The 24,607-nt window shown below is 56.8% G+C and overlaps 1 protein-coding gene across 1 annotated transcript in view; it reads left to right on the top strand.

Moving 5' to 3' along the window:
* Positions 1-23,035, top strand: part of LOC132387001 (alpha-2-macroglobulin-like protein 1) — a gene marked incomplete at its 5' end in the record, with an annotated part of 54,927 nt that extends 31,892 nt beyond the window's left edge. The window contains 6 exons of the mRNA XM_059959356.1: positions 819-1,044; positions 15,029-15,150; positions 16,077-16,198; positions 16,462-16,513; positions 20,961-21,044; positions 22,898-23,035. Of these exons, the coding sequence (XP_059815339.1) occupies positions 819-1,044; positions 15,029-15,150; positions 16,077-16,198; positions 16,462-16,513; positions 20,961-21,044; positions 22,898-22,901 (610 nt within the window). The remainder of the gene's footprint in view (positions 1-818; positions 1,045-15,028; positions 15,151-16,076; positions 16,199-16,461; positions 16,514-20,960; positions 21,045-22,897) is intronic.
* Positions 23,036-24,607: the final 1,572 nt, after the last annotated feature.

Here is a 24,607-nt window from a genome sequence, read left to right as displayed (position 1 = left end):
GAGGGGTGACGGAGATGGGGAGGGGTGTAGGGGAGGGAAGGGGTGTTGGAGATGGGGAGTGGTGTAGGGGAGGGAGGGGTGTAGAGGCGGGAGGGGGGTGACGGGGAGGGGAGGGAGAGGTGAGGGAGACTGTGAGGGATATAGGGGAGGGAGGGGGTGAGGGAGACGGGGAGGGGTGTAGGGGAGGGAGAGGATGACGGAGATGGGGAGGGGTGTAGGCGAGGGAGGAGGTGATGGAGACGGAGAGGGGTGGAGGAGAGGGACGAGATGACGGAGATGGGTAGGGGAGGGAGGGGATGATGGAGACGGGGAGGGAGGATTTGACGGAGGCGGGAAGGGTTGGAGGGGAGGGAGAGGGTGATGGAGACGGAGAGGGATGTATGGGAGGGAGGGGGTGATGGAGATGGGTAGGGGAGGGAGGGGGTAATGGAGACAGGGAGGGGTGTAGGGGAGGGAGGGGGTGATGGAGATGAGGAGGGTGTAGGGGAGGGAGGGGGTAATGGAGAGGGAGGGGTGTAGGGGAGGGAGGAGGTGACGGGGACGGAGGGGTGTCGGGAACGCGAAGGGGGCAGAGGGGTGGGAGGTTGACCTGGAGATGGTGCGGCAGTGGGGTGGGGGGGTGGGTGCGGTGACAGAGGTAACGAGGGGCGTAGAGGAGGGAGGGTCACACGCCACGGGAAGTTTTGTGCGGAGGGCGGCTTCCTGTCGATACAAATTACAGGGGCCCCTGAGCTTCTGCGTGGGGGGGGGGGGTGGCGGACGGTGGGTGGGCCGAGCGGCCGCCGTCTCACCCGCGTATCCATGCTCGCCGCGCACAGTCCCGCCGGACGGGCCAGCCTCGACGTCACCATCCCGGATGCCATCACCGAGTGGAAGGGGAGTGCGTTCTGCAGCGGGGATGCAGGCTTCGGCCTGTCGCCAACGACGTCTCTGATCGCCTTCAAACCCTTCTTTGTGGACCTGGTGCTTCCCTACTCCGTGGTCAGGACCGAGGGCTTCTCCCTCAAAGCCAAGATCTTCAATTACATGATGGACAGCCTCGTGGTAAGTGGGTATCGCTGGGCATTCCCCCCCGCGGCCCCAGGCCCTGACCAACTCGAGTCCCGGGCCTATCTCGGGTCGAGAGATTCCCGGGAGGGAGGGAGGGCGAGCGGCCCGATGTCTTGACCTACGTGGGGACCAAAGGAGGTGGAGCGGGTCCTGCAAGGAGAGAATTTAGGGGGCCGGGTGCCAAGTTGACGGACAGGACCTCCGGGGGCTGCAGTCTCAGGATTGCCCCCCCCCCCCCACCGCGCCACGTGCTCGCGCGGCCAGAAATAGGAAGTGGATAGGAAGAGGGAGGGAGGGCTTCATGTTTCCGGGCAGTTGGGCCTTGCTCCAGGGACGGTGGGACCTGTTCCATTTTTAAAATCTTTTTTTATTGACCTTATTTCTGAAGGTCAGCACAAAGAAAAAACCCATTAAGGTAATCAAGTCAATGTATCATTATGTGCAACGAAGAATTAAATTAGCAAACGACTGATTGACGAAGCTATGGAATATATGGATGATAATAAGGAAAAAAAGCCCAGTAACTAAAAGGGAAACTGGGAAACCCCCCCCCCCCCCCATTGGGATCATGACCCTGGCGCTTTACATCAATACGTCAGCTCAAATCCATTTAAACAAAAGTGGGAAGGAAACCATATCAATTAACTCGAATCAGGTGATAGTGACAGGCAAATGAACCCCACCTTTTCTCAAAATCTGATCGAGAATCGGAAGTTCGACTTCGGCATTTCTCCAAACTAAGACACAGCAGGACCTGGGAGAAGAGGCATCTCTCCATTTCAAAAGAATGGCCCGTCCAGCCAGTGACGTAACAAATGAAATTAGGCGTTGGCCTGCTGGAGAAATTCCAGACAGACAGACAGACAGACACACTTTATCAATCCCGAGGGAAATTGGGTTTCGTTACAGCCGCACCAACCAAGTATAGTGAAGAAATATAGCAATATAAAACCATGGTTAAATAGTAATAAGTTAATCGTGCCAAGTGGAAATAAGTCCAGGATCAGCCTATTGGCTCAGGGTGTCTGACACTCCGAGGGAGGAGTTGTAAAGTTTGATGGCCACGGGCAGGAATGACTTCCTATGACGCTCAGTGTTACATCTCGGTGGAATGAGTCTCTGGCTGAATGTACTCCTGTGCCTAACCAGTACATTATGGAGTGGATGGGAGTCATTGTCCAAGATGGCATGCAACTCGGACAGCATCCTCTTTTCAGACACCACCGTCAAAGAGTCCAGTTCCACCCCCACAACATCACCGGCCTTACGAATGAGTTCGTTGATTCTGTTGGTGTATAATATATATTGAGGGATTATACCAAATAAAACTGTCAATTTATTAGGTTGTAATTTAATTTTTAAAACTTTAGAAACTGTAGAAAAAATAGATTTCCAAAAATGTTCTAATACAGAACACGACCAAAACATATGTGTCAATGTGGCCGTCTCCGTTTTGCATCTGTCACACTGACTATCAAGAGTAGGAAACATTTTAGACAGTCTCTCCTTTCTCAAGTAGTAACGATGAACAATTTTAAATTGAATTAAAGAGTGACTGGCACAGATCGAATAAGAGTTAACCGACTTCAAAATCAGCAACCAATCCTGTTATGAAGGTCACGTTAAGCTCTGTCTCCCAGTCTTGCTTAATCTTAAGTGAAGGGTAATTGTCGCAACAATAAATTATAAATTTCCTTAATAAAACCTTTCACTAAAGGGTTCATTTTTAAAATAATATCTAACAGGTCAGAATCCTGTATATATGGAAAATTATTTAAAAATTCTTGTAAGAAGTGTCTGACCTGAAGATATTGCAGGAAATGTGACTATGAGGAGAGTACTTAGGTACTGATTTCTCAAAAGCTCTCAATCGACCATCTTGGAACAGATCCGAGAAGCAACAAACCCCCTTTCTTCCTCCAAGGAGGGAAGGTAGGGTCACTTAATGAAGGTTGAAATAAATAATCTCGATAAGTTAAACTAAAAAGTTAAAATTTTTCAAGATTAAAAAAAAAATTACGGAACTGGGACCCAATTCGTAGTGACTGCTTAATCACAGGGTGTAGATTTAAATTGGTAATTTTGGCCAGTCGTGCAGGTAGAGAAGCTCCTAACGACGAGGTTAAGTGAGACAGTTTCACAGTGTTCAATTCCAGGTCAGCCCAAGGCAGTTGTTCATCTCTATCAGCCCAATATAACCAAAAACACACATAACGTATACTAACAGCCCAATAATACATTCTTAAATCAGGCAAAGCAAGAGCTCCATCCTTTTTTAATCTTTGTAAGTGATATTTACCAATTCTGGGTCTTTTATCATTATAAACAAAAGCTGAAATAACGGAGTCGACCTGATCAATACGTTTCTTAGTTAAAAAAGTAGGGATATTTTGAAATACATCCAAAAATTTTGGTAAAATCGTAATTCTAACAGCATGAATTCAGCCAGCCAACAGAAGTGTCAGTGGGTTGGATCTGTACAAAATAATTGCTTCATGAAATCCACTGAACGAACCAAATTAGCTGTATAAAGGTCTTTATGATTTTTAGTAATAATTATACCTAGATATTTAAAAGAGTCCGTAACTCTAAAAGGAATGTCATCATATGTATGAGCAGAGTCATTCAGGAGAAATAATTCACTTTCATGAAGGTTTAGTTTAAATCCCGAAAACTTTCCAAAATCGTTTAATAGTTTCGATAAACTAGGACCTGTTCCGACAGAACGGGTTGCACCTGGACTAACGTCCTTGTGGGAAGGTTTGCTGGTGTGGGTCCGGGGGGGGGTTTAAACTAGATTTGCAGGGGGGAAGGGGACCAGAGTGTTAGAGCAGATGGTGAAGTGGAGGAGGATAAAGGTCATGTGAGAACTGCAAGTATAGTGCACGGAGTAAAGCCAGGTCTAACATATAGAGAGGCTTTCAGGAAAGAGCAGCAGAATAAAGGGTATAAAGGTAGTAAGGTAGAAGGGCTAAAGTGTGTGTACTTCAATGCAAGAAGCATCAGGAACAAAGGTGATGAGCTGAGAGCTTGGATACATACATGGAATTATGATGTAGTGGCCATTACAGAGACTCGGTTGGCACCAGGACAGGAATGGATTCTCAATATTCCTGGATTTCAGTGCTTGAAAAGGGATGGGGCGGGGAAGGGGAGGAGGGGTGGCATTACTGGTCAGGGATACTATTACAGCTACAGGAAGGGTGGGCAATGTAGCAGGATCCTCTTTTGAGTCAGTATGGGTGGAAGTCAGGAACAGGAAGGGAGCAGTTACTCTACTGGGGGTATTCTATAGGCCCCCCTGGTAGCAGCAGAGATACCGAGGAGCAGATTGGGAGCCAGATTTTGGAAAGGTGCAAAAATAACAGGGTTGTTATCATGGTTGACTTTAACTTCCCTAATATCGATTGGCACTTGATTAGTTCCAAGGGTTTAGATGGGGCAGAGTTTGTTAAGTGTGTCCAGGATGGATCCCTGTCACAGTATGTTGACAGACCAACTAGGGGAATGCTATTTTTACTAGTATTAGAATTACTAGTATTAGGTAACGAACTGGGTCAGGTCACAGATCTCTCAGTGGGTGAGCATCTGGGGGACAGTGATCACCGCTCCCTGACCTTTAGCATTATCATGGAAAAGGATAGAATCAGAGAGGACAGGAAAATTTCTAATTGGGGAAGGGCAAATTATGAGGATATCAGGCTGGAACTTGCAGGTGTGAATTGGGATGATGTTTTTACAGGGAAATGTACTATGACCATGTGGTTGATGTTTAAGGATCTCTTGCAGGATGTCAGGGATAATTTTGTCCCGGTGAGGAAGATAAAGAATGGTAGGGTGAAGGAACCATGGGTGACAAGTGAGGTGGAAAATCTAGTCAGGTGGAAGAAGACAGCATACATGAGGTTTAGGAAGCAAGGATCAGATGGGTCTATTGAGGAATATAGGGTAGCAAGAAAGGAGTTTAAGAAGGGGCTGAGAAGAGCAAGAAGGGGGCATGAGAAGGCCTTGGCGAGTAGGGTAAAGGAAAACCCCGAGGCATTCTTCAATTATGTGAAGAACAAAAGGATGACAGGAGTGAAGGTAGGACCGATTAGAGATAAAAGTGGGAAGATGTGCCTGGAGGCTGTGGAAGTGAACGAGATCCTCAATGAATACTTCTCTTCGGTATTCACCACTGAGAGAACTTGATGATGGTGAGGACAATATGAGTGAGGTTGATGTTCTGGAGCATGTTGTTATTAAGGGAGAGGAGGTGTTGGAGTTGTTAAAATATATTAGGACGGATAAGTCCCCGGGGCCTGACGGAATATTCCCCAGGCTGCTCCACGAGGCGAGGGAAGAGATTGCTGAACCTCTGGCTAGGATCTTTATGTCCTCGTTGTCCATGGGAATGGTACTGGAGGATTGGAGGGAGGCGAATGTTGTCCCCTTGTTCAAAAAAAGGTAGTAGGGATAGTCCAGGTAATTATAGACCAGTGAGCCTTACGTCTGTGGTGGGAAAGCTGTTGGAAAGATTCTTAGAGACAGAATCTATGGGCATTTAGAGAATCATGGTTTGATCAGGGACAGTCAGCATGGCTTTGTGAAGGGCAGATCGTGTCTAACAAGCCTGATAGAGTACTTTGAGGAGGTGACCAGGCATATAGATGAGGGTAGTGCAGTGGATGTGATCTGCATGGATTTTAGTAAGGCATTTGACAAGGTTCCACATGGTAGGCTTATTCAGAAAGTCAGAAGGCATGGGATCCAGGGAAGTTTGGCCAGGTGGATTCAGAATTGGCTTGCCTGCAGAAGGCAGAGGGTCATGGTGGAGGGAGTACATTCAGATTGGAGGGTTGTGACTAGTGGTGTCCCACAAGGATCGGTTCTGGGACCTGTACTTTTTGTGATTTTTATTAACGACCTGGATGTCGGGGTAGAAGGGCGGGTTGGCAAGTTTACAGACGACACAAAGATTGGTGGTGGTGTGGACAGTGTAGAGGATTGTCGAAGATTGCAGAGGGACATTGATAGGATGCAGGACTGGGCTGAGAAGTGGCAGATGGAGTTCAACCCGGAGAAGTGTGAGGTGGTACACTTTGGAAGGACAAACTCCAAGGCAGAGTACAAAGTAAATGGCAGGATACTGGGTAGTGTGGAGGAGCAGAGGGATCTGGGGGTACATGTCCACAGATCCCTGAAAGTTGCCTCACAAGTAGATAGGGTAGTTACGAAAGCTTATGGGGTGTTAGCTTTCACGGTGTTAGCTTTCACAAGTGGAGGGATAGAGTTTAAGAGTCACGGGGTAATGATGCAGCTCTATAAAACTCTGGTTAGGCCACACTTGGAGTACTGTGTCCAGTTCTGGTCGCCTCACTATAGGAAGGATGTGGAAGCACTGGAAAGGGAACAGAGGAGATTTACCGGGATGGTGCCTGGTTTAGAGAGTGTGCATGATGATCAGAGATTAAGAGAGCTAGGGTTTTACTCTCTGGAGAGAAGGAGGACGAGAGGAGACATGGTAGAGGTGTACAAGATATTAAGAGGAATAGACAGAGTGGACAGCCAGCGCCTCTTCCCCAGGGCACCACTGCTCAGTACAAGAGGACGTGGCTTTAAGGTGAGGGGAGGGGAGTTCAAGGGGGATATTAGAGGAAGGTTTTTCACTCAGAGAGTGGTTGGTGCGTGGAATGCACTGCCTGAGTCAGTGGTGGAGGCAGATACACTAGTGAAGTTTAAGAGGACGACTAGAGAGGTATACGGAGGAATGTAAGTTGGGGGGGGGGGAGAGTTTTATGGGAGGCAGGGTTCAAGGGTCAGCACAGGGCCTGTACTGTGCTGTACTATTCTATGTCCCATAATGGAGTGGGTGCAGCCACTCCCTTGGCCGGTAGTACACTATTCTCCCACAGTGTTCCCTCCTCACCCCCTCCCACACTGTTCCCTCATCACCCCTCCGACACTGTTCCCTCCTCACCCCCTCCCACACTGTTCCCTCCTCACCCCCTCCCACACTGTTCCCTCATCACCCCTCCCACAGTGTTCCTCTTCACCCCCTCCCACACTGTTCCCTCCTCACCCCTCCCCACACTGTTCCCTCCTCACCCCCTCCCACACTGTTCCCTCATCACCCCTCCCACACTGTGCCCTCATCACCCCCTCCCACAGTGTTCCCTCCTCACCCATCCCTCAGCATTCCCTCATCACCCCCTCCCACACTGTTCCCTCATCACCCCCTCCCACACTGTTCCCTCATCACCCCTCCCACACTGTTCCCTCCTCACCCCCTCCCACACTGTTCCCTCATCACCCTCTCCCACACTGTTCCCTCCTCACCCCCTCCCACACTGTTCCCTCATCACCCCCTCCCACACTGTTCCCTCCTCACCCCCTCCCACACTGTTCCCTCATCACCCCTCCCACAGTTCCCTCTTCACCCCCTCCCACACTGTTCCCTCCTCACCCCCTCCCACAGTGTTCCCTCCTCACCCCCTCCCACACTGTTCCCTCCTCACCCCCTCCCTCAGCGTTCCCTCATCACCCCTCCCACAGTGTTCCCTCCTCACCCCCTCCCACACTGTTCCCTCATCACCCCCTCCCACAGTGATCCCTCCTCACCCCCTCCCACACTGTTCCCTCATCACCCCTCCCACACTGTTCCCTCCTCACCCCCTCCCACACTGTTCCCTCATCACCCCCTCCCACACTGTTCCCTCCTCACCCCCTCCCACACTGTTCCCTCATCACCCCCTCCACAGTGATCCCTCCTCACCCCTCCCACACTGTTCCCTCCTCACCCCCACCCACACTGTTCCCTCCTCACCCCTCCCACACTGTTCCCTCATCACCCCTCCCACAGTGTTCCCTCCTCACCCCCCTCCCACACTGTTCCCTCATCACCCCTCCCACACTGTTCCCTCATCACCCCCTCCCACAGTGATCCCTCCCTCACCCCCTCCCACACTGTTCCCTCCTCACCCCTCCCACACTGTTCCCTCATCACCCCTCCCACACTGTTCCTCATCACCCCTCCCACACTGTTCCCTCATCACCCCTCCCACACTGTTCCCTCATCACCCCCTCCCACAGTGTTCCCTCCTCACCCCCTCCCACACTGTTCCCTCATCACCCCTCCACACTGTTCCCTCCTCACCCCCTCCCTCAGCGTTCCCTCATCACCCCTCCCACAGTGTTCCCTCATCACCCCTCCCACACTGTTCCCTCATCACCCCTCCCACACTGTTCCCTCTTCACCCCTCCCACACTGTTCCCTCATCACCCCTCCCACACTGTTCCCTCATCACCCTCTCCCACACTGTTCCCTCCTCACCCCCTCCCACACTGTTCCCTCCTCACCCCCCTCCCACACTGTTCCCTCATCACCCCCTCCCACAGTGATCCCTCCTCACCCCCTCCCACACTGTTCCCTCCTCACCCCCTCCCACACTGTTCCCTCCTCACCCCCTCCCACACTGTTCCCCTCATCACCCCCTCCCACAGTGATCCCTCCTCACCCCCTCCACACTGTTCCCTCCTCACCCCCTCCCACACTGTTCCCTCATCACCCCTCCCACAGTGTTCCCTCATCACCCCCTCCCACACTGTTCCCTCATCACCCCTCCCACAGTGTTCCCTCCTCACCCCCTCCCACACTGTTCCCTCCTCACCCCCTCCCACACTGTTCCCTCATCACCCCTCCCACACTGTTCCCTCCTCACCCCCTCCCACACTGTTCCCTCATCACCCCTCCCACAGTGTTCCCTCCTCACCCCCTCCCACACTGTTCCCTCATCACCCCTCCCACACTGTTCCCTCATCACCCCTCCCACACTGTTCCCTCCTCACCCCCTCCCACACAGTTCCCTCATCACCCTCACACACTGTTCCCTCCTCACCCCCTCCCACACTGTTCCCTCATCACCCCCTCCCACACTGTTCCCTCATCACCCCCTCCCACACTGTTCCCTCATCACCCCCTCCCACACTGTTCCCTCCTCACCCCCTCCCCACACTGTTCCCTCATCACCCCCTCCCACACTGTTCCCTCATCACCCCTCCCACACTGTTCCCTCCTCACCCCCTCCCACACTGTTCCCTCATCACCCCTCCCTCACTGTTCCCTCCTCACCCCCTCCCACACTGTTCCCTCCTCACCCCTCCCACACTGTTCCCTCCTCAACCCCTCCCACACTGTTCCCTCCTCACCCCCTCCCACACTGTTCCCTCATCACCCCCTCCCACACTGTTCCCTCCTCACCCCTCCCACACTGTTCCCTCCTCACCCCCTCCCACACTGTTCCCTCATCACCCCCTCCCACACTGTTCCCTCATCACCCCTCCCACAGTGATCCCTCCTCACCCCCTCCCACACTGTTCCCTCATCACCCCTCCCACAGTGTTCCCTCCTCACCCCCTCCCACACTGTTCTCTCATCACCCCCTCCCACACTGTTCCCTCCTCACCCCCTCCCACACTGTTCCCTCATCACCCCCTCCCACACTGTTCCCTCATTACCCCCTCCCACAGTGATCCCTCCTCACCCCCTCCCACACTGTTCCCTCATCACTCCTCCCACACTGTTCCCTCATCACCCCTCCCACACTGTTCCCTCATCACCCCCTCCCACACTGTTCCCTCATCACCCCTCCCACACTGTTCCCTCCTCACCCCCTCCCACACTGTTCCCTCTTCACCACCTCCCACACTGTTCCCTCCTCACCCCCTCCCACACTGTTCCCTCATCACCCTCACACACTGTTCCCTCATCACCCCTCCCACACTGTTCCCTCCTCACCCCCTCCCACAGTTCCCTCATCACCCCTCCCACACTGTTCCCTCCTCACCCCCTCCCACACTGTTCCCTCCTCACCCCCTCCCACACTGTTCCCTCATCACCCCTCCCACACTGTTCCCTCCTCACCCCCTCCCACACTGTTCCCTCATCACCCCCTCCCACACTGTTCCCTCATCACCCCTCCCACACTGTTCCCTCCTCACCCCCTCCCCACACTGTTCCCTCCTCACCCCCTCCACACTGTTCCCTCATCACCCCCTCCCACACTGTTCCCTCATCACCCCTCCCACACTGTTCCCTCATCACCCCTCCCACACTGTTCCCTCCTCACCCCCTCCCACACTGTTCCCTCCTCACCCCTCCACACTGTTCCCTCCTCACCCCCTCCCACACTGTTCCCTCATCACCCCTCCTCACCCCTCCCACACTGTTCCCTCATCACCCTCACACACTGTTCCCTCATCACCCCTCCCACACTGTTCCCTCCTCACCCCCACAGTGTTCCCTCATCACCCCTCCCACACAGTTCCCTCCTCACCCCCTCCCACACTGTTCCCTCATCACCCCCTCCCACAGTGATCCCTCCTCACCCCCTCCCACACTGTTCCCTCCTCACCCCCTCCCACACTGTTCCCTCCTCACCCCCTCCCACACTGTTCCCTCATCACCCCCTCCCACACTGTTCCCTCATCACCCCTCCCACACTGTTCCCTCATCACCCCCTCCCACAGTGTTCCCTCCTCACCCCCTCCCACACTGTTCCCTCATCACCCCTCCCACACTGTTCCCTCATCACCCCCTCCCACACTGTTCCCTCCTCACCCCCTCCCACACTGTTCCCTCATCACCCCCTCCCACAGTGATCCCTCCTCACCCCCTCCCACACTGTTCCCTCCTCACCCCCTCCCACACTGTTCCCTCATCACCCCTCCCACACTGTTCCCTCCTCACCCCCTCCCACACTGTTCCCTCATCACCCCCTCCCACAGTGATCCCTCCTCACCCCCTCCCACACTGTTCCCTCATCACCCCCTCCCACACTGTTCCCTCATCACCCCTCCCACACTGTTCCCTCCTCACCCCCTCCCACACTGTTCCCTCATCACCCCTCCCACACTGTTCCCTCCTCACCCCTCCCACAGTGTTCCCTCCTCACCCCTCCCACAGTGTTCCCTCCTCACCCCCTCCCACACTGTTCCCTCTTCACCCCCTCCCACACTGTTCCCTCCTCACCCCTCCCACAGTGTTCCCTCTTCACCCCTCCCACACTGTTCCCTCATCACCCCTCCCACACTGTTCCCTCATCACCCCCTCCCACACTGTTCCCTCATCACCCCTCCCACACTGTTCCCTCTTCACCCCTCCCACACTGTTCCCTCATCACCCCCTCCCACACTGTTCCCTCCTCACCCCCTCCCACACTGTTCCCTCATCACCCCTCCCACACTGTTCCCTCCTCACCCCCTCCCACACTGTTCCCTCCTCACCCCCTCCCACACTGTTCCCTCATCACCCCCTCCCACACTGTTCCCTCCTCACCCCCTCGCACACTGTTCCCTCCTCACCCCCTCCCACACTGTTCCCTCCTCACCCCCTCCCACACTGTTCCCTCATCACCCCTCCCACACTGTTCCCTCCTCACCCCCTCCCACACTGTTCCCTCCTCACCCCCTCCCACAGTGTTCCCTCTTCACCCCCTCCCACACTGTTCCCTCCTCACCCCCTCCCACACTGTTCCCTCTTCACCCCCTCCCACAGTGTTCCCTCCTCACCCCCTCCCACACTGTTCCCTCCTCACCCCCTCCCACACTGTTCCCTCCTCACCCCTCCCACACTGTTCCCTCATCACCCCTCCCACACTGTTCCCTCATCACCCCTCCCACAGTGTTCCCTCTTCACCCCACCCACACTGTTCCCTCATCACCCCTCCCACACTGTTCCCTCCTCACCCCCTCCCACACTGTTCCCTCCTCACCCCTCCCACACTGTTCCCTCCTCACCCCCTCCCACACTGTTCCCTCATCACCCCTCCCACACTGTTCCCTCATCACCCCCTCCCACACTGTTCCCTCCTCACCCATCCCTCAGCGTTCCCTCATCACCCCTCCCACACTCCCTCATCACCCCTCCCACACTGTTCCCTCATCACCCCTCCCACACTGTTCCCTCCTCACCCCCTCCCACACTGTTCCCTCATCACCCCTCCCACACTGTTCCCTCCTCACCCCTCCCACAGTGTTCCCTCATCACCCCTCCCACACTGTTCCCTCCTCACCCATCCCTCAGCGTTCCCTCATCACCCCTCCCACACTCCCTCATCACCCCTCCCACACTGTTCCCTCATCACCCCTCCCACACTGTTCCCTCCTCACCCCCTCCCACACTGTTCCCTCATCACCCCTCCCACACTGTTCCCTCCTCACCCCCTCCCACACTGTTCCCTCCTCACCCCCTCCCACACTGTTCCCTCATCACCCCTCCCACACTGTTCCCTCCTCACCCCCTCCCACACTGTTCACTCATCACCCCCCTCCCACACTGTTCCCTCCTCACCCCCTCCCACACTGTTCCCTCCTCACCCCTCCCACAGTGTTCCCTCATCACCCCTCCTCACCCCTCCCACAGTGTTCCCTCATCACCCCTCCCACAGTGTTCCCTCATCACCCCTCCCAGCACCTGCAGGGTATTGTGTTTACCATCTCCCCCCACTCCCCCCACACAGTTCCCCCTCTCCCACCCACACAGTTCCCCCTCTCCCCCCCACACAGTTCCCCCTCTCCCCCTCCCAGCACCTGCAGGGTATTGTGTTTACTATCTCCCCCACTCCCCCCCACACAGTTCCCCCTCTCCCCCTCCCACAGTTCCCCCTCTCCCCCCACACAGTTCCCCCTCTCCCCCACACAGTTCCCCCTCTACCCCCACACAGTTCCCCCTCTCCCCCACACAGTTCCCCCTCTCCCCCCACACAGTTCCCCCTCTCCCCCTCCCACAGTTCCCCCTCTCCCCCCACACAGTTCCCCCTCTCCCCCACACAGATCCCCCTCTCCCCCCACACAGTTCCCCCTCTCCCCCTCCCACAGTTCCCCCTCTCCCCCCACACAGTTCCCCCTCTCCCCCACACAGATCCCCCTCTCCCCCCACACAGTTCCCCCTCTCCCCCCACACAGTTCCCCCTCTCCCCCACACAGTTCCCCCTCTCCCCCCACACAGTTCCCCCTCTCCCCCTCCCACAGTTCCCCCTCTCCCCCCACACAGTTCCCCCTCTCCCCCACACAGATCCCCCCTCTCCCCCCACACAGTTCCCCCTCTCCCCCTCACACAGATCCCCCTCCCCCCACACAGATCCCCCTCTCCCCCCACACAGTTCCCCCTCTCCCTCCCACACAGTTCCCCCTCTCCCCCCACACAGTTCCCCCTCTCCCCTCCCACACAGTTCCCCCTCTCCCCCACACAGTTCCCCCTCTCCCCCTCCCACAGTTCCCCCTCTCCCCCCACACAGTTCCCCCTCTCCCCCACACAGTTCCCCCTCTACCCCCACACAGTTCCCCCTCTCCCCCCACACAGATCCCCCTCTCCCCCCACACAGTTCCCCCTCTCCCCCTCACACAGATCCCCCTCCCCGCACACAGATCCCCCTCTCCCCCCACACAGTTCCCCCTCTCCCTCCCACACAGTTCCCCCTCTCCCCCCACACAGTTCCCCCTCTCCCCTCCCACACAGTTCCCCCTCTCCCCCACACAGATCCCCCTCTCCCCCCACACAGTTCCCCCTCTCCCCCTCACACAGTTCCCCCTCTCCCCCCCACACAGTTCCCCCTCTCCCCCTCACACAGTTCCCCCTCTCCCCCTCCCAGCACCTGCAGGGTATTGTGTTTACCATCTCCCCCTCTCCCCCCACACAGTTCCCCCTCTCCCCCCCACACAGTTCCCCCTCTCCCCCCACACAGTTCCCCCTCTCCCCCTCCCAGCTCCTGCAGGGTATTGTGTTTACCATCTCCCCCTCTCCCCCCACACAGTTCCCCCTCTCCCCCCACACAGTTCCCCCTCTCCCCCCCACACAGTTCCCCCTCTCCCCCTACCAGCTCCTGCAGGGTATTGTGTTTACCATCTCCCCCTCTCCCCCCCCCACACAGTTCCCCCTCTCCCCTCCCACACAGTTCCCCCTCTCCCCCCACACAGATCCCCCTCTCCCCCTCCCAGCACCTGCAGGGTATTGTGTTTACCATCTCCCCCTCCCCCCACACAGTTCCCCCTCTCCCCCTCCCAGCACCTGCAGGGTATTGTGTTTACCATCTCCCCTTCTCCCCCCACACAGTTCCCCCTCTCCCCCCACACAGTTCCCCCTCTCCCCCCCACAAAGTTCCCCCCTCTCCCCCTCCCAGCACCTGCAGGGTATTGTGTTTACCATCTCCCCCTCTCCCCCCACACAGTTCCCCCTCTCCCCCCCACACAGTTCCCCCTCTCCCCCCCACACAGTTCCCCCTCTCCCCCTCCCAGCACCTGCAGGGTATTGTGTTTACCATCTCCCCCTCTCCCCCCACACAGTTCCCCCTCTCCCCCCCCACACATTTCTCCTCTCCCCCCCACACAGTACCCCCCTCTCCCCCCCACACAGTTCCCCCCTCTCCCCATCCCAGCACCTGCAGGGTATTGTGTTTACCATCTCCCCCTCTCCCCCCACACAGTTCCCCCTCTCCCCCCCACACAGTTCCCCCTCTCCCCCTCCCAGCACCTGCAGGGTATTGTGTTTACCATCTCCCCCTCTCCCCCCCCACACTGTTCCCCCTCTCCCCCCCCACACAGTTCCCCCTCTCCCCCTCCCAGCACCTGCAGGGTATTGTGTTTACCATCTCCCCCTCTCCCCCCCACACAGTTCCCCCTCTCCCCCCCACACAGTTCCCCCCTCTCCCCCCACACAGTTCCCCCTCTCCCCCTCCCAGCACCTGCAGGGTATTGTGTTTACCATCTCCCCCTCTCCCCCCCACACAGTTCCCCCTCTCCCCCCCACACAGTTCCCCCTCTCCCCCCCACACAGTTCCCCCCTCTCCCCCTCCCAGCACCTGCAGGGTATTGTGTTTACCATCTCCCCCTCTCCCCCCCACACAGTTCCCCCTCTCCCCCTCACACAGTTCCCCCTCTCCCCCTCCCAGCACCTGCAGGGTATTGTGTTTACCATCTCCCCCTCTCCCCCCACTGTCACAAGGTCAAGGTCACCCTGGAGGAGGCCGAGGGCTTCGATTTGATCTCCAACCGTGAGCATCAGCTGTGCGTTCAGTCGAAGGACAGCGTCACCCCACAGCTGGAATCTCACCACCTCGGGCCTGGGTGAGTTATCACGTCCTGCCTCCGGGGGAACCCGCTGACCCCTGGTTAGCGAGGGAGGGGGACAGCCCCGGTTCTGGTTCCCCATCCCTGACCGAACGACTGGGTTCGGGAGGGAGGGAGGGAGTGGGGTGAATCAGCCCCAGGGTCCCCCTCCCCGTCCCTGTCCACCCCGACCCCTGGGTTAGGGAGGAGTAATCTCCCTCTCTCTCTCCTCCTCCCACTCTCCCTCCCTCTTCCTCGCTCTCCCACTCCCTCCCTCTCTCTCTTTCTGCTTCCTGTCTCTCTGTCCGTCTGTCTTTCTTTGTCCTCTCTGACCCCTTCTGTCTCTCTCTCTCTCTCTCTGTCTCTCTCTCTGTCTCTCTCTCTCCCTCTGTGTGTGTGTGTGTGTGTGTGTCTCTGTCTCTCCGTCTCTGTCTGTCTGTCAATCTCTCTCTCTCTCTTCTCTCTGTCTCTCCCTCTCTCTGTCTCTGCCTGTCTGTCTTTCTCTCTGTCTCTCTGTCTGTCTGGCTGTCTCTGATTCTCTGTTTCCATCTCTGTCTGTCTCTCTCTCTCTCTTTTCTCTCTGTCTCTCTCTCCCTCTCTCTCCCTCTCTCTCTCTGTCTGTCTCTCTCTCTCTCTCTCTGTCTCTGTCTCTCTGTCTCTGTCTGTCTGTCTCTGTGTGTCTGTCTCCGTCTCTGTCTGTCTGTCTCTCTCTCTCTCTCCTCTCTGTCTCTCCCTCTCTCTGTCTCTGCCTGTCTGTCTGTCTCTCTCTGTCTCGCTGTCTGTCTGTCTGTCTCTCTCTCTTTTCTCTCTCTGTCTCTCTCTCTCCCTCTCTCCCCCTCCCACACTCTCTCTCTCCCCTCTCTCTCTCTCTCTCCCTCATCCTGTTCACTCCTCTTGTCCGTCCCCTCCCCAACTCCATCCCGCTCACCCTCTCCGTTTTCCAGGCAAGGTGAACATCACGGTGCGGGCAGAGTCTGTCACCTCGCCCATCCTGTGTGGGAACGAAGCCATCGTCGTGCCAGCCCGGGGAGCCGTCGACATCGTCCGCAAGCCGCTCATCATCGAGGTTAGCGCGGTTCCACGCGGCCGCTCGCATTCGGAGCCTCTTCCCCACCTCCACGCTCCCGCAGCTCCTGACGTCAATTGCGACTCATTCCCTGTCTGACCCTCCCCTCAACTCCCTCCCCTACTCCTTCTCACTTCCTGCCCTCATTTCTCCCTCCCATCCCTCACTTGAAGCCCTCAGTACCCTCCCGGTCCCCCTCACTTCCCTCCGTCCCTCTTCTCCCGTCACTCTAACTCACCCCGTGTCTCCCCCTCTCTCCACAGCCCGAAGGCTCGGAGGTCGAGTTGTCGCACAGCTCCTTGATCTGTCCCGCAGGTAGGTGCGCCTCCGCGCGGTCTGAGAAACTGGTCTCCGAGGTTCCAGTACGTCCCTCGGTGAGCCGCCGGGGCCCGTTTGAGTTACTGCCCTCTCCCCGTCAGCCTGAACCAGTCCGGCCGGTCTCCTCCCTCACTGACCCGGCGTTTTCGCCCGCACTGGACACTGGCTGTTCGAGTTACTGCCCTCTCCCCGTCGGCCTGAACCAGTCCGGCCGGTCCCCTCCCTCACTGACCCGGCGTTTTCGCCCGCACTGGACGCTGGCTGTTCGAGTTACTGCCCTCTCCCCGTCGGCCTGAACCAGTCCGGCCGGTCTCCTCCCTCACTGACCCGGCGTTTTCGCCCGCACTGGACGCTGGCTGTTCGATTTACTGCCCGCTCCCCGTCGGCCTGAACCAGTCCGGCCGGTCTCCTCCCTCACTGACCCGGCGTTTTCGCCCGCACTGGACGCTGGCTGTTCGAGTTACTGCCCTGTCCGCGTCGGCCTGAACCAGTCCGGCCGGTCTCCTCCCTCACTGACCCGGCGCTTTCGCCCGCACTGGACGCTGCCTGTTGGAGTTACTGCCCTCTCCCCGTCGGCCTGAACCAGTCCGGCCGGTCTCCTCCCTCACTGACCCGGCGTTTTCCCCCGCACTGGACACTGGCTGTTCGAGTTACTGCCCTCTCCCCGTCGGCCTGAACCAGTTCGGCCGGTCTCCTCCCTCACTGACCCGGCGTTTTCGCCCGCACTGGACGCTGGCTGTTGGAGTTACTGCCCTCTCCCCGTCAGCCTGAACCAGTCCGGCTGGTCTCCTCCCTCACTGACCCGGCGTTTTCGCCCGCACTGGACGCTGGCAGTTCGTGTTACTGCCCTGTCCCCGTCAGCCTGAAGCAGTCGGGCCGGTCTCCTCCCTCACTGACCCGGCGTTTCCGCCCGCACTGGACGCTGGCTGTTCCAGTTACTGCCCTGTCCCCGTCGGCCTGAACCAGTCCGGCCGGTCTCCTCCCTCACTGACCCGGCGTTTTCACCCGCATTGGACGCTGGCTGTTCGAGTTACTGCCCGCTCCCCGTCGGCCTGAACCAGTCCGGCCGGTCTCCTCCCTCACTGACCCGGCGTTTTCGCCCGCACTGGACGCTGGCTGTTCGAGTTACTGCCCTCTCCCCGTCGGCCTGAACCAGTCCGGCCGGTCTCCTCCCTCACTGACCCGGCGTTTTCGCCCGCACTGGACGCTGGCTGTTCGAGTTACTGCCCTCTCCCCGTCGGCCTGAACCAGTCCGGCCGGTCTCCTCCCTCACTGACCCGGCGTTTTCGCCCGCACTGGACGCTGGCTGTTCGAGTTACTGCCCTCTCCCCGTCGGCCTGAACCAGTCCGGCCGGTCTCCTCCCTCACTGACCCGGCGTTTTCGCCCGCACTGGACGCTGGCTGTTCGAGTTACTGCCCTCTCCCCGTCGGCCTGAACCAGTCCGGCCGGTCTCCTCCCTCACTGACCCGGCGTTTTCGCCCGCACTGGACGCTGGCTGTTCGAGTTACTGCCCTCTCCCCGTCGGCCTGAACCAGTCCGGCCGGTCTCCTCCCTCACTGACCCGGCGTTTTCGCCCGCACTGGACGCTGCCTGTTCGAGTTACTGCCCGCTCCCCGTCGGCCTGAAGCCGTCCGGCCGGTCTCCTCCCTCACTGACCCGGCGTTTTCGCCCGCACTAGACACTGGCTGTTCGAGTTACTGCCCTGTCCCCGTCGGCCTGAACCAGTCCGGCCGGTCTCCTCCCTCACTGACCCGGCGTTTTCGCCCGCACTGGACGCTGGCTGTTCCAGTTACTGCCCTGTCCCCGTCAGCCTGAACCAGTCCGGCCGGTCTCCTCCCTCACTGACCCGGCGTTTTCGCCCGCACTAGACACTGGCTGTTCGAGTTACTGCCCTCTCCCCGTCAGCCTGAACCAGTCCGGCCGGTCTCCACCCTCACTGACCCGGCGTTTTCGCCCGCACTGGACACTGGCTGTTCGAGTTACTGCCCTCTCCCCGTCGGCCTGAACCAGTCCGGCCGGTCTCCTCCCTCACTGACCCGGCGTTTTCGCCCGCACTGGACACTGGCTGTTCGAGTTACTGCCCTCTCCCCGTCGGCCTGAACCAGTCCGGCCGGTCTCCTCCCTCACTGACCCGGCGTTTTCGCCCGCACTGGACGCTGGCTGTTCGAGTGACTGCCCGCTCCCCGTCGGCCTGAACCAGTCCGGCCGGTCTCCTCCCTCACTGACCCGGCGTTTTCGCCCGCACTGGACGCTGGCTGTTCGAGTTACTGCCCTCTCCCCGTCGGCCTGAAGCAGTCGGGCCGGTCTCCTCCCTCACTGACCCGGCGTTTTCGCCCGCACTGGACACTGGCTGTTCGAGTTACTGCCCTGTCTCTGTCGGCCTGAACCAGTCCGGCCGGTCTCCTCCCTCCCTGACCCGGCGTTTTCGCCCGCACTGGACGCTGGCTGTTCGAGTTACTGCCCGCTCCCCATCGGCCTGAACCAGTCCGGCCGGTCTCCTCCCTCACTGACCCGGCGCTTTCGCCCGCACTGGACACTGGCTGTTCGAGTTACTGCCCTCTCCCCGTCAGCCGGAACCAGTCCGGCCGGTCTCCTCCCTCACTGACCCGGCGTTTTCGCCCGCACTGGACACTGGCTGTTCGAGTTACTGCCCGCTCCCCATCGGCCTGAACCAGTCCGGCCGGTCTCCTCCCTCACTGACCCGGCGTTTTCACCCGCACTGGACGCTGGCTGTTCGAGTTACTGCCCTCTCCCCGTCGGCCTGAACCAGTCCGGCCGGTCTCCTCCCTCACTGACCCGGCGTTTTCGCCCGCACTGGACGCTGGAGGCTGCTGTGTGTGATCAGCAGATTCTGAGATACTCAGCCCACCCCGTCTGGCACCAACAGTCATAGGACAGACATTAAATTACAGGCCCTTCAGCCCAGAATGTGAACCCTAACCCTAACCTACTCTAGCAACGGCCTAGATTTCCCCTACAGCACAATACAGGCCCTTCGGCCCACAAAGCTGTGCTGATCATGTCCCTAATTACTGGGATTACCCACAGCCCTCTATTTTTCTCAGCTCCATGTACCTGTCCAGGTGTCTCTTTTTTCTTTAAAAGACCCTCTCGTATCCCCCCAAACCCACCGTCGCCGGCAGCCCATTCCACACACTCACCACTCTCTGAGTGAAAAACTCACCCCTGACATCTCCTCTGTACCTGCCCCCCAGCACCTTAAACCTGTGTCCTCTTGTGGCAACCATTTCAGCCCTGGGGAAAAAGCCTCTGACTATCCACACCATCAATGCCCCTCCTCATCTCGTACCCCTCTATCGGGTCACCTCTCACCCTCCGTCGCTCCGAGGAGAAAAGGCCGAGTTCACTCAACCTATTCTCACAGGGCACGCTCCCCAATCCAGGCAACATCCTTGTAAATCTCCTCCGCACCCTTTCTATGGTTTCCACGTCCTTCCTGTAGTGAGGCGACCAGAACTGAGCACAGTACTCCAAGTGGGGTCTGACCAGGGTCCTATAGAGCTGTAACATTACCTCTCGGCTCCTAAACTCAATCCAGGCAACATCCTTGTAAATCTCCTCCGCACCCTTTCTATGGTTTCCACGTCCTTCCTGTAGTGAGGCGACCAGAACTGAGCACAGTACTCCAAGTGGGGTCTGACCAGGGTCCTATAGAGCTGTAACATTACCTCTCGGCTCCTAAACTCAATCCAGGCAACATCCTTGTAAATCTCCTCCGCACCCTTTCTATGGTTTCCACGTCCTTCCTGTAGTGAGGCGACCAGAACTGAGCACAGTACTCCAAGTGGGGTCTGACCAGGGTCCTGTAGAGCTGTAACATTACCTCTCGGCTCCTAAACTCAATCCAGGCAACATCCTTGTAAATCTCCCCCGCACCCTTTCTATGGTTTCCACGTCCTTCCTGTAGTGAGGCGACCAGAACTGAGCACAGTACTCCAAGTGGGGTCTGACCAGGGTCCTATAGAACTGTAACATTACCCCTCGGCTCCTAAACTCAATCCAGGCAACATCCTTGTAAATCTCCTCCGCACCCTTTCTATGGTTTCCACGTCCTTCCTGTAGTGAGGCGACCAGAACTGAGCACAGTACTCCAAGTGGGGTCTGACCAGGGTCCTATAGAGCTGTAACATTACCTCTCGGCTCCTAAACTCAATCCCACGATCGATGAAGACCAACACACCGTCCGCCTTCTTAACCACAGAGTCAACCTGATACCCCTTCTTAACGACCCTGGGATCACACCCTGCCCCCCCGCCCTGACGTTTGGTCCGAGCAGAGTTTCACTCACTGAGTTGCTGGTCAGACGCTGGCGGGTTTTGCAGGAGTACCCGGGCCTCGACCCGGAGCCGTCGTCACGGTGGGGCTGGGGGTAGGAGAGGCCCTCGCCGGTGTGTGACCTCTTCCTCTGTCCCGCCCCCCCAGGGAAGCAGCTCAGCGAGAAGATCCACCTCCAGGTGCCCGAGGACGTGGTGGAAGGGTCGGTCAGAGCCTACGTCACTGTGCTGGGTAAGGGTGGGGGGGTGCCGCGGTCCCACGCGGCTGCGGGCGGGAGGAGTCGGTGCGCCATGCCTCAGCGAGCTGGTCCCGAGGCTCCGGCTGCACCCCTGCCCTCCACGGGCACCCGGGGTCGGGCTGGGCCTGGCCGAGATGGCCGTCCACGGGTCTGGGAGGCGGTGGGGGTGGGGGGGGGGGTTCTGCCTGCCCCTTCCCTGAGGATTCGCCCGTCCTCGGAGAGGGAGCACGCGGTCCCGGTGGACGCTTCCGGGAGCAGCGGTTCCTCGTGTTACTGACTGACGGATAGACGTCAGTAGCCGCGTTTTAATCTGAACACACTTACTGTCTTGTAAAAATTGAACGTCTGCGCGTGTAAGTAAACTTTTACAGTTTTGTAAAAGAAAAGTGGAGCGTACAGTTGTATTGTGGAATCTCATGAAGCAACCAAGTTTTAGGACATACACACATGGTAAATGGTCGGGCGTTAGGGTTAGGGTTAGGAATTATTAATATAGGACATACATGGTAAATGGTCGGGCGTTGAGGAATGCAGTAGAACAGAGTGATCTGGGAATAATGGTGCATAGTTCCCTGAAGGTGGAATCTCATGTGGGTAGGGTGGTGAAGAAAGCTTTTGGAACGCTGGCCTTTATAAATCAGAGCATTGAGTATAGGAGTTGGGATGTAACGTTAAAATTGTACAAGGCGTTGGTGAGGCCGAATTTGGAGTATTGTGTACAGTTCTGGTCACCGAATTTTAGGAAAGATGTCAACAAAATAGAGAGAGTACGGAGGAGATTTACCAGAATGTTACCTGGGTTTCAGCACCTAAGTTACAGGGAAAGGTTGAACAAGTTAGGTCTTTATTCTTTGGAGCGTAGAAGGTTGAGGGGGGACTGGATAGAGGTATTTAAAATTATGAGGGGGATGGGTTAGGGTTAGGGTTAGGGTTACGGACAGGAAAGGAATGGAGGGTTATGGGCTGAGTGCGGGCCAGTGGGACTAGGTGAGAGTAGGCGTTCGGCATGGACTAGAAGGGCCGAGACGGCCTGTTTCCGTGTGTAATTGTGATATGGTTATATGGGCCAGTGGGACTAGGTGAGAGTCAGCGTTCGGCACGGACTAGAAGGGCCGAGATGGCCTGTTTCCGTGCTGTAATTGTGATATGGTTATATGGGCCAGTGGGACTAGGTGAGAGTCAGCGTTCGGCACGGACTAGAAGGGCCGAGACGGCCTGTTTCCGAGCTGTAATTGTGATATGGTTATATGGGCCAGTGGGACTAGGTGAGAGTCAGCGTTTGGCACGGACTAGAAGGGCTGAGACGGCCTGTTTCTGTGCTGTAATTGTGATATGGTTATATGGGCCAGTGGGACTAGGTGAGAGTCAGCGTTCGGCATGGACTAGAAGGGCCGAGATGGCCTGTTTCCGTGTGTAATTGTGATATGGTTATATGGGCCAGTGGGACTAGGTGAGAGTCAGCGTTCGGCACGGACTAGAAGGGCCGAGACGGCCTGTTTCCCTGTGTAATTGGGATATGGTTATATGGGCCAGTGGGACTAGGTGAGAGTCAGCGTTCGGCACGGATTAGACGGCCTGTTTCCGTGCTGTAATTGTGATATGGTTATATGGGCCAGTGGGACTAGGTGAGAGTAAGCGTTCAGCACGGACTAGAAGGGCCGAGATGGCCTGTTTCCGTGTGTAATTGTGATATGGTTATATGGGCCAGTGGGACTAGGTGAGAGTCAGCGTTCGGCACGGACTAGACGGCCTGTTTCCGTGCTGTAATGGTTACGTGGTTGTATAGTGCAGTAACCTGGGGTCTGGGGACTCGTTCACACTGAGATGGGATCACTCTCGCCTGCAGGTGATCTGATGGGGAGTGCGATGGAGAACCTGGACCACCTTCTCAGGCTGCCCACGGGCTGCGGAGAGCAGAACATGGTGAAGTTTGCCCCCAACATCTACGTGCTGAGTTACCTCCAGAAGACGCACCAGCTCACGCCCCAGATCAAGGATAAAGCTCTCGGCTTCCTGCGGACAGGTAACAGTCCGGCACCGTGTCTCTGTGTGTGTGTGTCTCTAACCCTAACCCTAACCCTAATGCATGGTCGTCCTCCCCCTCGCACCGTGTCTCTGTGTGTGTGTGTCTCTAACCCTAACCCTAACCCTAACCCTAATGCATGGTCCTCCTCCCCCTCGCACCGTGTCTCTGTGTGTGTGTGTCTCTAACCCTAACCCTAACCCTAACCCTAATGCATGGTCGTCCTCCCCCTCGCACCGTGTCTCTGTGTGTGTGCGCGTGCTCGCGTGTGTGTCTGTCTCTGTGTGTGTGCGCGTGCTCGCGTGTGTGTCTGTCTCTGTGTGTGTGCGCGTGCTCGCGTGTGTGTCTGTCTCTGTGTGTGTGCGCGTGCTCGCGTGTGTGTCTGTCTCTGTGTGTGTGCGCGTGCTCGCGTGTGTGTCTGTCTCTGCGTGTGTGCACGTGCTCGCGTGTGTGCGTGTCTCCGTGTGTGTGTCTCTGTGTGTGTGCGCGTGCTCGCGTGTGTGTGCGTGCTCGCGTGTGTGTCTGTCTCTGCGTGTGTGCACGTGCTCACGTGTGTGCGTGTCTCCGTGTGTGTGTGCACGTGCTCACGTGTGTGCGTGTCTCCGTGTGTGTGTGCGCGTGCTCACGTGTGTGTGTCTGTGTGTGTGTGTGTTTCTGTGTGTGTGTGTGTGTGTCCGTGTGCGTGTGCGTGTGTCAGAGAGAAACCTTGTCCACTACCACAATTAATTAGCGCTTCAAAGATCGAATCTCCATTTTTCTGTAAAAATCTGGGGAATATTTTTTTTTATCCCGGGGCTTTTTTCGGAGTCCAAGAATGAGCTGCCTTGCGGTCAGTTATTTTAAAGTTTAAGCAAAGGAACGGGTGCAGATGACGTGAAACCTCAGACAAACACAAAATTTAGTTACTGATTTCTCAGAAGCTCTCAATCGACCATCTTGGATCAGATCCGAGAAGCAACAAACCCCCTTTCTTCCTCCAAGGAGGGAAGGTAGGATCACTTAATGAAGGTTGAAATAAATAATCTCGATAAGTTGAACTAAAAAGTTAAAATTTTTCAAGATTAAAAAAAAATTACGGAACTGGGACCCAATTCGTAGTGACTGCTTAATCACAGGGTGTAGATTTAAATTGGTAATTTTGGCCAGTCGTGCAGGTAGAGAAGCTCCTAACGACGAGGTTAAGTGAGACAGTTTCACAGCGTTCAATTCCAGGTCAGCCCAAGGCGGTTGTTCATCTCTATCAGCCCAATATAACCAAAAACACACATAACGTATACTAACAGCCCAATAATACATTCTTAAATCAGGCAAAGCAAGAGCTCCATCCTTTTTTAATCTTTGTAAGTGATATTTACCAATTCTGGGTCTTTTATCATTATAAACAAAAGCTGAAATAATGGAGTCGACCTGATCAATACGTTTCTTAGTTAAAAAAAGTAGGGATATTTTGATAATTTTTATAAGATGGTAAGAGATTGCAAGATAGTGATTTGTGCAGGCTGACACTCTGGTGAGGCCACTTCCCCGGGGCAA

Source organism: Hypanus sabinus, unplaced genomic scaffold (genome assembly GCF_030144855.1).
Source record: "Hypanus sabinus isolate sHypSab1 unplaced genomic scaffold, sHypSab1.hap1 scaffold_1468, whole genome shotgun sequence".
NCBI lineage: Eukaryota > Metazoa > Chordata > Chondrichthyes > Myliobatiformes > Dasyatidae > Hypanus > Hypanus sabinus.
The sequence above is the reverse complement of the archived record's forward strand: the minus strand, read 5'-3'. Positions and strand labels throughout refer to the sequence as shown.